The sequence below is a fragment of the Mya arenaria genome, chromosome 7 (genome assembly GCF_026914265.1).
Source record: "Mya arenaria isolate MELC-2E11 chromosome 7, ASM2691426v1".
Lineage (NCBI taxonomy): Eukaryota > Metazoa > Mollusca > Bivalvia > Myida > Myidae > Mya > Mya arenaria.
In genome coordinates, this window is record NC_069128.1 from 60,351,002 (window position 1) to 60,365,827 (window position 14,826).

Here is a 14,826-nt window from a genome sequence, read left to right on the forward strand (position 1 = left end):
GGTCAAGCCAGGTTGAGCAAAGGGTTGTGTGTGTTTCGTTAATAAATGTTTAATTAATTTTCTTAGTTTTCGCCTTTTAACCGTAAACATGATTCAAATACCACCAGGTTGAATTTAACGAGACATATACCGAGAAATACATGAAGTAAGTAAAACAAAAGCACATACCAATAATTGCCAACCAAAATCCTTTTATTAAAATAAAAGCCGCCAAATGATTACATGCCTAACATAACAATGCTTGAAATGTATACAACTGTGTTCAGTCAGCTGATTTTAACGCATACGGTTAAACCTCACTATTATATAAACATGGTAGTTTAGTACTTGTTACAGTGAACGAGTTTAACGCAAAATTAGATAAATACGCGTTGCAGTAGACTAGTAAATTTACATTTTACTGACCGATCCAAGGCGGTACCTAACAAGCCTTGATAAACATACCTAGTTTTTATATATAGTATGTCTGCACTGTCCTGTTTGTGTATTTTTGTGCTTTTCTTCCATGTTTTTTTGTTTGTGATTTTTTGTTTTTATGTTCTATGTCTTTGGCGTTTACCCAGTGCCATCAAACCGGGTTTATGTTTAAACGTTTTGCTACTGAGCTTGTTTCTGTAGTTGTTCGCATAAATATTCTTGAACACTTCTCATGAGCCTTCCGACTTAACGAAAAATGTCGATTTAAACAAACCTTATCACCAAGCTTATTCTACATTAATGACTTTGTTTGAATGTTTGATAAACGTTCCTGCTGTCATAAAACACTGTGGCAAGGTGTTTAAGTAACTGCATGAAGACCGAAATGTTCTCTGTTAAATCACTGTTACCAGTGCAACTGTATTGTGTATTTTGTTTGACAAATGTTGACGAATTTAATTTAACTGGCTAATGTAGAGAGTGTAGCCAAAACTGTCTAAATATTTTCTACAACAAAACACAGTGTCTAAACACGATTATAAAAATGTATCTACCACCTTAGGGATTCCAAGTGTACAAGATGGACCACCTGCCAGGATGCTACCTAACCACTTTCAACATGAGTAATAGGGACGACTTCAGCAGCAACGGACGACGACAGGTTAGTGCTGACGGGGCTCGTCATTTTTCTCTTCCTATACTGTACTGACATTATATCTGTGTTTAGTTACACTTTACGATTGCTTACAAAAGTTAAGTGTTTTGTTTTGTATCCCAGTTGCATCGCAGCGAATTAACTGTAACCGTTAGCCGCAAACTCATTTAGTTAACGTTGCAGCAATGTGTTCATTCAAATTGTTTGCGGCTAATATGTGCGATGCAACACGGATTGATAACGTAAGCCATTTACTCCGATACCAGTCGGGTTTTGACAGACATATTCAAAAAGATCTTAACGCTGCAAATACGCGAGCATATACATACATTTTTTTAAATGGTGTTAATAAAAAGACAAATTTTTGTTAACTCGGCATGCATCTCAAATTAGCATGACTTCAATGGTTTACGGGACAGAATTCAGAGGAGATAACCCTTATTTTCCTATGAAGTTGCAGTGCTTTTTTTATAAAAGCATATTATACTAGTACATTGTTGCAGATTTTTATATCAATGCGAGCAGTATTTGAATGTTCTTTGTTAATATCAACAGGTCTCTATTGAGGTAACTCAGACCTCCAGACAGCGCTACTCAGTGACAGACATCGCCGTTAATAGTGCGGTGCTTGGACCTCAGGCGGCCACCATGTGCACCGGAAGGGATCTTTTCATGCTCCGACAACAAGCAAGTAAGGGACTTAAACAGTTAAAAACAGGGCGCAAACCTTTATAAAATATCAATTGCTGTTAACTTTGTTTTACCGGTACACTTGTGTCATAAGTCAAAACAAAGCTCAAAAGCGACGCAGATTTAAGTATCATGTTTAAATGAGACAATAAAACTTGCTTGAAACTTGATATAATAACAATATACTTAAATAATCTTTGAAATGTTTTCTTCAAAAGTATCAAACTAAGTTAAAGGAGAAGTTACACAATTTCTTTCAATAAAATCTAGTTCGGTTACAAGCTTGATCCTGATAAAAGAATTTTTTCAAGGTCCATATTTAATATCGACTTGAGACTGAGTTTGAGACTCAGACTCAGAAACGTTTTAAATGTCATGAATTATCTTGAATAGTGGTATTTACTTTACAGAATATGTTAAAATAATATTTAAACTCCATAAAAAAACAGACGAAGGAATAATGTGCAGACGTTGTCTGCCAACTTCAGTTTGTACGTGAGTCGTCTTTCATAGAAGTCGATGTTTATAATGTTTTACAAGGGTTTAAATAAACAGTTACCTACTTTTTCTTAATTTCAGATTCCACGAACAACGGTAGGCTAGTTAAGAGAGCGGCGTTCAAGTGCCTCAGATTTTGTAATTTTGCTGGACGGTGCAAAATCTGGTGTCTTAATTATCCTGTGGATTATCGTGAGGATTCGCGAAAGTAAAGCTTTGTTGTGAACGACAAACAAGAACAAGAACGCCAAACGGAGCTGTAAAAATGGAAACCTTCCACGTGATTTTTTGGCACCTTATGCAGACAGAATTTCGATTGGTATTTCAGATGTATTGAAGCCGGTGTTTGCTTCCGGCTAGTCGTGTATGCATGAATGTAAGAACAAACTTTTTTAACTGACTGGATGAATTTAATTTTTCGTTGCGATATTTAGGTTTAAGTTCATATTTTTGGTATTATATTTTACTGCAATAAAAATAAGATATTCAAAATGCGTTGTTGGGAGTTTCTCTTTATTTTCTAGGCGGCAAATAATTTCCCATATTCATCATTTGTTTCAGAGATGATAAAATGAGACGAAGTGTTTGTTTGCTTTTACTTGTGAAAAAGTTGCAGATGAGTTTAAAAGGCGTTCGCAAAACATTATTTTAATTGTTTATGTTTAAGTTTTCGGTCCATACCTGGAAGACGTAGTCTACATAAAGTAACACACACGAACACGTGCCTGAACTAGTAATTTTTTGCCACCTAGTTTAATTCTTCTGTAAGTGACTCCCCCCCCCCCAAAAAAAAAACAAAAAAAAAAACAACAAACAAACTGTGTACAGTACACAACCTCTGTGTATTGATCTTAATCTAATTGCCTAATTGTCTTCTCCTGTGCAGGTTTTTATTATAGAAATCAACCCTAAATGGCCCTGAGCCAATAAACAAATACACAGGACATTGGCCCCTACTGTGACAACATCGTCATAAGTGTGACCGATGTCCGCCATCTTGGATAGCTAATGTCACTGCATGAGTCGCCTTAGCCTACAATAACAACTATTAACTTACTGTGAAGATAATAAGCATAACTAAATTTGACAAGTATTACTTGAATAATACAATAAACAATGAAAACTACAGGGACAAGTCGAGCTGTCGGAAATTAAAAAAAACACCCACACCTTCTTTAGAGGCACAAAGCAAGGATCTAAACGACAATGAACTAGAGACGCAAGCGTATCAACATCACATACATAAATGCAAACATCAGAAACATACCACAAACGCCTGAAATTAAATTTACCGATAAATGATTTAAGTTGGTCAACACGTATCCCGAAGATAACAGTTCAAGGAACACTATTTTTTACAAGAAAATGACCAGTATATAATCTTATACAAGTAAATGCATAACTACTTTTAACGCTTAACGCTTAACATTTAAGATTGGTGTCCATTTAGTTTACAAGGGCGTTTGCAAAATATATCCTTTAAACACATAACATATTTTCTTTGTTTATACTGACCAAATCGAGGTCGTTGATTTGTCAACTCATTGAACCAGTAAATGTCAAGTTACCACACATTGCTCATCTTGTTTGAATTTAAAATAATATCTATTTGAAGTTTTCCCAATGTCATTCTAGTGTTGCGCACGCATCTTGTCAACTCGAGGTTTGATGAAAACCGACATAATTGTACGAAAACGAATTGTCAAGAGCGGCAATGATGAATTGAGTTGTTGCGTGCAATGGACCTGCCAAAAAGGCTGCTCCACACGCACGATTTCTATTACGATAAAGTCTTTACTAAGATGGCATAAGATAAGCGAATTACTTACAATGTACATAGATATTTGCTTTTCTGTTTAAAACGAGAAAGTTTGTATTTTCTTATATATTTTATGCAGATTTTTTTATATATTGGCAATGAATATACTTTTTTTGACATTGTTATTAATGAATATCTTGATTATACTATGACTGTCAATGCTTTTGAAAGTGCTGGGCGTGCCGTTGGACTTCTCATTGCTTAATGTAAATTTTTCCCACCTGATGACACGTTATAAAGGTAACATGTCTCTATTGTCATGTCGATTGTAAGTTACGTTTCATCTATCTAGGGTGTGTTGAGTTTTCTTGTAGTAAGTAAAACATGTAGTTGTAGTTTGAAACATCTTTGGTTAGTGTATCAATATCTTTCAAAGAATAGACACACACTCTTATAAATTTTACTTTGATTTTTTTTATTACAGTAAATCACCGTTATTTTTGTGCTGTAGAAGGCACAAATCCATAACACAATTATAGTGTTGTTGTTCATTCAAAAATTATACACCTCTTTATAAAAAATCTTTTTGCTAAATTTTAAAAAAATATGAAGAAAGAGATGAGTGTTATTTGTTTAAACTGAATTGAAAAGAAACTAATATAAAAAAGTCAATTTCGCGAAAATACACAATACATATCTTAATTTACAGCTTAGCTTTTAAGACATCTTTTATTTTCCAAACACGCAAATCTTAAATGTAGAGACTAGTTTTTATTTATAAAAAGCTTAAATGAGGGCCTTAAAGATGCGCACGTATCTTGTGACGTCTTGGCCCACGTCCACATTTTTTCCCTTTAGCGTAAGAGTAACGAATTGCATTTTTGGAGAAAAATACTCAACGAAACATACGAATTTTTGGAAGTGTTCTTTACGCAAGCGTCTGTATTGATCAATATCATCGAATTATTATTCTCATATGGTGTTTTGTGGCAAGTGGGTTGTCCTACTGAAGTGCAGGGAAATAGAGATTTTCAGGCTCGGTAAAATACGGAAACGCATGTATTTCATGTAAAAGCAAAGGTTTTTTCCCTGTCATTTGTCTTGCAAGCATTATGTGTGAAAAATGAGGGCGCGATGAAACAATCTGCTTCTCTCAATAACACGAACAAATAACTCGTTTGGTTGAAAAGGGTTTATTAGGACAGAGTTTAATTGTTTCTTTTATAGCAATTTATCTTAAACAGTGCAATGAATTTCGCTATGTATAATAGGCGGTGATAATGCTAGTTGCTTGTTCAAATGTATAATACTAAGGTCATTTGGTAAAATATAAGTATAGAGGCTCATCACCTTTTCATATCGCGCGCCTTGTGCTCTTACGTACAATATCATGTCATTGCTAATAGGCTTTCTTGAGAAAAAAAGCAAAAAACGATAAATCAATCGACCATAATAAAAAGACGCTCATAACTTCTGAACCGTCACAAAAAAACGCACGTAATTAATTAGTTATGTAAATTATTGAAATTCATGTTTGCTTGTCAAATAATCTGCTTTTTAATATTATTTTATGTCTAATAGTTGACAGCTAACCAACTAAGTTGAAACATATGGATCTTAAATTGTATATAAATGGACATTTGCTAACTTACATACTACATCAACTCAATTGTTTTACTGTAACATATTTGAAAATGACACCACAGATGGGAACATTCAAGGACAGTGAAGGTCAAGTTGGCAATGGAAGCAAGGTCAGTGTAGGTTTTACTATTGTACCTATCTCTCTTTCCATAATTTGTACATCAGCTTAATGCCTTAACAGTATGAATGAAATATTCTTATATGTTCTGAAGTTAACATAACAGTTACATATAATATCAAACTAAAATTGTATTCCTTTAGTTTATACTTTTTAGGACAGTGGAGTTCTCGATAGACTTAAGCGCCATGGTTTCGTTTATGAAATGTACTGTAACAGTTATTGATATTTTTTTACTGTCAGATTCAATAGTTTACATATAAATGAACTCTGTTGGTTTGTGGAAGACTGGTAAATTAATTGATTTTTTTAAAAAAAAAGGCAAATAAGGCGCATTGGATGAGGTTACAGAGATTCCAATCAAACTTTTAGATAGAGTCAACCACAACCGTGTTAGATTAATGTGGCTATGATGGCGAAATCCACATGACAAATCAATGTCAACGCCCACATGTCCATCCCGCTCGAGCCAGTTTATACAGATCAGGAGAACAGATGCGTATTTTGTAACGCATACACAAAAAAAATGTATTAGGGGTCAAATCAAAGACAGATACTTTAACCACATAAACGATTTCTCTTGGTTGTTTAAGCGCATAGATCACTACTTAGCGGTCATGCAATGTTTATTACTTCGAGTATGATTTAAAAAAACAACCAAACAAATTGTGTGTAATTTAATAAAAGTGTTTTCTGAGTCAAGACTTAGACTTTACATTATTTGTCACCATGGCCAATGGAAAGTGAGATCATAGATGCTTTGAACGTTTGTCTCGAACGTATTTCAAATATTCTATTAAATGTCTTTGCGACCCGTCTGTTAAGGGACAGGTTCACGAAAGGCTTATTTTAAGCCCAGAAAATTCACGAAAGAGATTTGTTTGTGCTCGAAATCTATGTTTTGATAGAATACGAATACTCAAAATGCTCTATTTCACCATCAAAACCTTGCAAATATTTGGTGCATACTCGTTTCGAGGGTAGGAAATGTGTTTTTTTGGCGTTTTTGTCATTTTTCTTGACATTTATAGAAAAATGAAATTGGCGTCACATCTTACCATTATGTATATTTATTAAAACAATGGAAATTACCGGGACAAGCCCAGCAGTCACAAATTCAAAAATACACTATGTTTAGAGTCCAAATACAAGGTTCTAAACGAAAAAAGCTAGATACAAAAATGTATGAACACAACATACACAAATACAAACACCACACACAGACCACATACGTATTAATCGTTGAATGTGTGGTCCATGTCTGATATGACAGCTCTGGTAGAAATGTGATAAACACAGTAACTAGCGAGCAAAACACATTCCTCATAATAGCTTTACCGATAAATGACGGGATTACCACCTTGGAACGGTCACCGGAAATGTCTACTGGGTTATTAAAATATTTGTTATGGCAAAACCCTTACACTCGTTTAAACATATTTATAAATACAAATAATGAATAGACCATATATTTGGTATGAATAACGCTGAGCGTAGGTAAAATATGAACAGTTTTTTTCTTTTAAAATTGGACATAAAAGGTATAAAGCTAACCATCTTTTATGCGAGGTTGAAAGTCAAATCAAACAACTTGTCTTATCTGTATACACGAATAGTGTTCAGATAATTTCTTATTATAAATCAACAAAAAAGCAATGTAATTTACTTTTTAAGGTCGGTCGAAAAACAAATCGCAATTTTGTTTTAAATGTAGAAACCAATAAATTCGAAACAGTAAGTTAATACATATATATTTGACTTCACATGGATGAATTCGTATGAGAGTGATTACGAACAGTCTCATGTCTAAGTTCAAAATCAAGACTGAGACCTTTTATTTTATTGTTATTATTCTTCTAGAAAAACATTGCGGATGAATTTTGTAATTATGAATTGTTTACTTTTATCGACATAAACGTGTGAAGAAAGTAATATTTTAAAAATGATTTGGTTTCGTTCCTTCATAAACATGAATTTGAAGCTGACAGTGCAGTTAGTGCATTTTTATAGGGCTATAGTTACCTTAAATTCAATTCATTAGACTGGTCGCCGTATTATGTTTTAAATTTAAATAAAAGAATAAAAGTATAAAGTCAAATACTTGAATAATAAGCTAGTATTTATTTGAAAACTGTTAAACCATCTCATATTCTATTAAAAACGCCATTTTTAAAGAAAATCTAAATATCATAGCAGCTGTTTGCACTCGAACTGAACTTAATGGATGGTTTGTTTTTAAATATTTTTAAAATACCATAAGTAAGACCCTGGAAATAGTGTAATTTAATTTTAAAAAAGGTTTTATCATTGTCATTTTGAAGGGCATCAATATTTTATAAAAAATATAAAATATAAATTGTAGATGATAATTTAATAATCATACAAGGATAACACTCATAATATATATATATAGTAACATTTCATTAAAGCACGTCGTATTTCTACAGGATTTATAAGATAACTACAATTATAATTGATGTTCACACTCCATTCTATCTCCGTTTTTCATACCACATTAAGGAACGTCCCTCGTATAAGGTGAATAAGTTAATTATACTTGTTAATGGTATTCATACAACGCTCTGTTTTTGTTTTTATTTGTGATTTAGGAAGGACCCGCTTTCAATTTGTATAAAATAACTATACTTCTCAATGGCATTCATACTACTTTCTTTCTCGGTTTAATAGACGCTATTTATGGACGTCCCTCGTACAAGGTGTGTGAGGTTACTGTTCTTCTCAATGATGGTTATACTCCTTCCTATCTCCGTTTATTAAACGTAATTTAGGAAAAACCCTCGAATAATGTGTATGAGGTAGTAATTCTATTCAATGATAATAATACTCCTCTCTTTCTCAATGTATTATACGCTATTTAGAGAAGACCCTCGATCAAGGTGTATACTGTAAATATTCAACTACCTAAAATACAAATCAATGCATTTTGTAGTTAACGCTTAAGTACTATATATATTTAAGATAGATTTTGAAGGCTATCAAAATAGAGGTTTGCTAAATTTGGTGGCTGTGTGTAAGGCTTTTATCGTCTCTTATATCTCATTTAGGAATGCTCAAGTGTTTATAAGTATATGATCTTTACATGTACATATATACGACGGTAATTAACCTAAAAATCTTTAGTGCTTGTGACAAAAAATCATTATCCCATCAAAATGACAGAATGAGACAAAGCTACCAGTGACAGTTGTTTTGTGACTGTTAAGACGCTGAGTAACACTTTATACTTCTAATATAAAGGAACTGAGGACTGTGTTTTCTGTTTGGAATTAAATGGTAATTTGTTTCAGCAAGTATGTTATATTTATGTGCTTAATTTATAATGTACCACAGGGTAGTAGTTGTGAACTCTTTGCAGATTCAAATACTTTTGATTTATTGATAAATGGCATGATTTATTTGGAAAATAATATATTATTCAGCAGCGAATTGAACACAAAGTTACACAAAATGAAAAGTGTACATTACTTTTAAACATTAAGATGCTCTATTACTCCCAAATAACATTTACCACAATTAATATAATTGTTTAAATATACCAGAAAGGATGAAAATTGTCGTAAACAATGGCTCTTATGAAGGATACCAAGTTTAATTTAAAAGAAATGTGCAGAAAACACGGTATTTCTACGTTATGAGACGATAGTAGATCACTGTAAATCTTTTAGCATTCACCAATCATTTAATAGTTTTGGGTTTTCAGCTATTAAAATCAAAGTTACAATCTTGTTTTAGTAATTAATATTTTCCATAAATGCATTATTTAGTTAGAAGTTAAAGATTTATCACCCAAAGTTTATGTTTGTTATTAATGTGTATGTATGGATTTTGAATAAGAGTATACAATAGTTCACAAGTAAAGTTAATTTTGTAATTAGTTCAACTTTGGTGCAAGTAAAAGTTAAAGATCTAAAACGAATATTTACTGGCGGTTAAAACTTCATTTACACATTATACATATTTAGGTTTGTTACTGATTTTATCGATGGCTATGGCTTATTGTTTTGAGAGGAACCTCTGGAACTTCCTCCACGAAGCCTCATTGTTTTGACAGGAACCCCAAAACATCCTCCACGGAGCTGAATGGTTTTTATATGAGCATCTAAAACCTCCTCCACGGAGTCCCATTTGTTGCTACTACTCTTAAACTTAGTAAATATTACAACATTAACCGAATCCAATATCTTCTACTGCACTCCACAGGAGACCAAAAACGGAAGACGAGCGCTGCTGGTGGCCGGCGCATGCGTATTCCTGACTCTCCTGACGGCCGCCGTTTTAGGCTCCGTGTATCTGGGTTATTCACTCCAATCCCGGGGCTCGACAGGCAAACAACATGTGCTTAATCATTTTATATATTAAATATAGATTTCAGCTTGAGACTAGTAGGATTTTGCTTAAACATTGATTGCAACATATTTCATTATAGTGGCATGTATAGTATATGTTCTCATGTGTGTATTTCTTCACTCGAATTTTCGAGTACTTTACGCTTGGTGCTTATCGTAATTGTTTCTCTTTTAAAGAGCAATACAAATATGTACTCATTGAATTATAAAGTTGAGGGTCTTTGGCGTTAGCCAATTCGAAAAGTATTGGATTTCTGAACCGGAAATCGGCTCGACAGTGGATCATGTGTATTCGAAGCTTTGTTCAAAATCGAGCAAGATTAATAAGTATAAACTAACAGACAGAGATGAATCGTGAAACGCGGGATAAATCGGCAATAATGGACCGATAAAAGGGTGACACTTTATAAGACAGCCGTATTTTTCATCCATGTCTAGGTTCCATTTCTTTTATGTTTTCTCTTTGTAGACGTTCACGGCGGATTTCTACCAAGACGGTTTCCACGCTGTGAAGGAAACTTTAGTCATCACGGAACGTGAGAACGTGTATGCCTCCATCAACGTCAGTGTTGTCCAGGACTATGAGACAGTAAGTTGCTTATATGTCAACATATTTTTCCGATCAATTTTATAACTGATGTTTGACATGATGAACTTATGTTATACAGGACAGGTAACGAATGTGCAGAACTATTTTCAACCACTTAATACTATACGTGGTAATGATGAGTGCCTCATTTAAGACATATACTATATTTTGACTGGTGTGTATGTTTCATTTTGCGAATAAAGAATGAAATTACATGTTACATTAACCTTTTGAACATTTTTAGTAACTTTATCATTGGTAGCGAAACAAATCTTCAGAAAGTAACCTACCGAACATAAACATTAACATTGAACTATCATATTTTGATATACTTCCACACTTACAAACTGTGCCCTAATTGGTTACAAACCTTCTGCTGTCATTTGTAACTGTTGTTTCGTGATTACAGTCCTCACATTTTGTCCAAAAAGTCCCGTGTTTGGTCTCAGTCAACGGCGAAACCGTTCATGTTAAATTTTATTTTTGAATAACGTTTAATTTGTAAATAAATTTAGCAAATTAACTTCATTTCACATCATATCACTTTGATGTTATAAAACAACAAGCTTATGGGTCCTTTCACTGAATTTACTTCATGCCGCAATATACATTTACAACACTTCTTACTGTTACGGAAAAAAACTATATTTTATTCCCCTCCGCTCATTTTGTATTGCTTTACTCATGGACAGGTGACAATTAATTGACCAAGAAGGAGAACATCGCAAAATTTGTTTAAATACTTGCTTCCATAAAACAGTTACTGAACCACTACGATTATTATCATATTCTTACACTTAAGGGGTTCGAAGTATTCAAGATGGACCACCTCCCAGGGTGCTACCTGACAACTTTCAACATGAGTGATAGAGACGACTACAACATCAACGGACAACGACAGGTTAGTGCTGACATAACGGAGCTCAATATTTTCTTTCTCTTCCAGTTATATATTGGCATTAGATCTGTGTTCTGTTACCATTAACGGATGCCCACAAAAGCTAGGAGTTTTGAGGTTTGAGACAGGGTGTTTCACCCTTCTTATTTCGTATATATTTAAATGATATAGGAGAACATTTTATGATTAATGGTTAAACGTGTTTTATCAAACATGTTAAAAATGTGTCTGTTAAAATATGCTCCTGATATTGTTGTTATATCAAAATCTGAAAGTGAATTACAAACAGTTGGCTGTTGTTTTGGCTGCTGTTGGAAGATGCTTGATATACATTGAAACTAAGTGTTAATATTTATAAAACAAAGTTGATTATTTTTAAGCCATATGTAATGGTAAGACTAAGGTATTTAAGCTTTTAAGTTTTATGTATGAAGCGCACGAGTTGAACATTGTGTGAAAAAATACTTACCTATATAGTATTTAGAACCTATGATTAAAAAAGAATAATCCATGCAAATCATATATGTCTTAAATACTGTCGTTGTATGATTTGATCACTGACAACAACGATTCGGTATATTCAGTATCGAGTAAAAACAGATGTGCCTTAACAAAAGTCGTCACAACTTTTTTAAAGACATGGTATTTTTACAATTGATAGACAAATATAAAATTGAGGGAATTGTCTTTCATTTGACCTTCATTTCCTTTAACATACATTCATTCGAAAGAAAGAATTGGATATTCTTTTTTGCCAATCAACTTGTATTTAAAGTTACCACAAACTATCTTGTCACCAGACACCCCACATAAAACCAGGAGGTTACCGACAGACATTACTATTAAAAATACTACAAATACGCGAGGCGGTTCTTGTTTGAAAAATGGTGTTAATAAAAATAAAGGACTACGTTGTTTTGGTTATTCAAGACATACCGCTGTATACTCGACATGCAGCTTATTAAAGTAAGACTTTAGTACATTGGTTCAGATTGAAATATCAATGTTAGTATTTATCATGTTTCTTATCTCATTATTACCAGGTGTCAATTGAGGTAACACAGACCTCCAAGCAGCGCTACTCAGTGACGGACATCACCGTGAATAGGGTGGTGCTGGGACCGCAGGCGACCGCTATGTGCGCCGAAAGAGATCTTTACATGCTTAGACAACATACAGGTAAGTACCGGTAACCGTTAAACTGGGACCACATGTTTAACAAATGTAAATATCAAGCGTTACAGGCTTAAGTATCATATTTCATTGAGCCAAAGTACTTGCTTAACCTTGATTTTACAATAACACACCAAAACAACGTTTATCTTGATTATATTTATAATGAGTATCTTCAAACGTATATAAAATAAATAAAAGGGACGACATACAAATTGTTCCAAAACAAATCCTTTTTATAGAGATTTAATTCTGTTCGAGAAATTGGGACCTGTTATACAATTGTTGAAAAGTCATCATAGTTTCCCTGTAACCATTTAACATGTGTCCGTACGAGGAGGTAGAATAGTTTTATTAGGCATTCCTTTAATATAAAATTCGACATGTTTTCCTTTTTTCAAATAAAATCTCTAAATGACTTTTGAGATTTTTGGGTGCAATACGACAATTTTTTATACATAAATACTTGATATGATATGATCGAATTGAACTTAGAAATGTGTTGATGATTTTTTTCAACGTAAATGCATATTATATTGATCTCACATACTAAAATAACGAGAGTGTTTTGTTTGCATCAAGCGATTCATAGGGAAAAGGGTTTATAATCGTGATTTCAGAACCTTAAACAAATACTGTTTCTTGATGTTTAAAAGGGATTCCGATCATAAACGTTTACTTTTTCAGGTTCGACGAACGCCGGTAGGCGAGTTAAGAGAGGTTCACCTAGTAGACCGTCTTTACCGCCGATGGAGTGCTTCTATATTTGTAGATTTAATGGAAGTTGCTTTTGGGTTTGTGTTTTTAGCACACCTCCTTGAGGTATATAAATATAACCAGAGTGGTAGTAACTTTCCTTTATAAACATAAACATTGTCACTACCACGTTGTTTTTGGTGCCAGACTTTTGATTAGTATTTTGGATATAGGTAAACCGTTGTTCGTTTCCAGTAAGCCTTGTTTGTATAAATGTTAGAACTTTTAAATCTAAATGGAAAACTAGATACAGTGTTTCGTTCCGAGTTTAAGATTCTAGTACATTTTTAGGTGTAACATTGTACTGCAATAAAAAATAATACGTTGTTGGGAATGTTTCGTTATTTTATAGATGGCAAAACCTATCCCCTACTCTTCAGTTATTATAGAGGTTTAAAAAAAACGACGTGAATGTGTACTTCTTGAAAAGTTTAAAAGATAAGGTAGATCACAAAAAGTAGTTTATACTTATCCGTACAAATAGCATTTTGTCGCCTCTTGATTGTGTTATATACAAAATGTATTATTATCTTAAACATAGGGAAAGGTTTAATAGGCTTAATGTTAATTTAGGTGACTTAAGTACTTATCAGAAACATTACATCTTATGAATCAATGGCGGTCAGTGATGGTCAAAGAGAGTGATATTTTCAGAAGAAAACTATTTTTAAGTTGTTTGATCACAGAAAATATGGATAAGGTTTGATTTTCTTACCCTGACCTTGAACTTCCAAACATGACCGACATTAAAGGTACGGTAACGGACGAAAGGCACGTGAATAACAATTTCTGGTCATGTACAAAGCACTTAAGAAATCATTGATTTGGCATTTGATAAATTTGGAAATGGCACCGATAAATCTTTCTTTGTGCATGGAAAGAGATTTGGTTGTCGTTGCGAGAAATATGAGGTAGTCAGACTAGCAAATCCTAGCTACTTTCTGATCAAAATTTGACGTTGACTTAGTTATGCATAATGCAATCTTTGCTTTTTTTCCTTATCACAACATGCCTTTAAGGCGGTGGATCTGGCAGTAGAATTCTGTTGTTTGCTGCTGTTTTGGAATAAATCATCGTTGTAAAACAAAACGAAGTTAATCATGTTTTTACACGACTATATGAATGGCAATGAAGAGCTTTACGAATGTAGTTTGCAATAAATTAAACAAGTCGTCATTATTGCTCACTAAGTAGTTCGAGTTTCAAGTTTTATTTACGCTCAACTTATAAATAAGTAAATAGATATGATAATATAATGTTAC

General features: G+C 33.3%; 1 protein-coding gene across 1 annotated transcript; it reads left to right on the forward strand.

Annotated features, from left to right (window-relative positions):
- The first annotated feature begins 5,713 nt into the window (after window positions 1-5,713).
- On the forward strand, window positions 5,714-13,753 carry LOC128241303 (uncharacterized). The gene is made up of 6 exons (XM_052958238.1): window positions 5,714-5,773; window positions 10,003-10,137; window positions 10,618-10,737; window positions 11,540-11,638; window positions 12,679-12,814; window positions 13,496-13,753. Exons 1-6 carry the CDS (start codon window positions 5,714-5,716, stop codon window positions 13,627-13,629), a joined length of 684 nt encoding a protein of 227 aa, XP_052814198.1. The 3' UTR covers window positions 13,630-13,753.
- Window positions 13,754-14,826: the final 1,073 nt, after the last annotated feature.

Coding starts and splice junctions, on each gene's coding strand:
- LOC128241303 (XM_052958238.1), top strand. CDS start 5,714: ATGACACCACAGATGGGAACATTCAAGGACAGTGAAGGTCAAGTTGGC. Junction 5,774..10,002: donor AAGTTGGCAATGGAAGCAAG/GTCAGTGTAGGT, acceptor TGCACTCCACAG/GAGACCAAAAACGGAAGACG. Junction 10,138..10,617: donor GCTCGACAGGCAAACAACAT/GTGCTTAATCAT, acceptor TTCTCTTTGTAG/ACGTTCACGGCGGATTTCTA.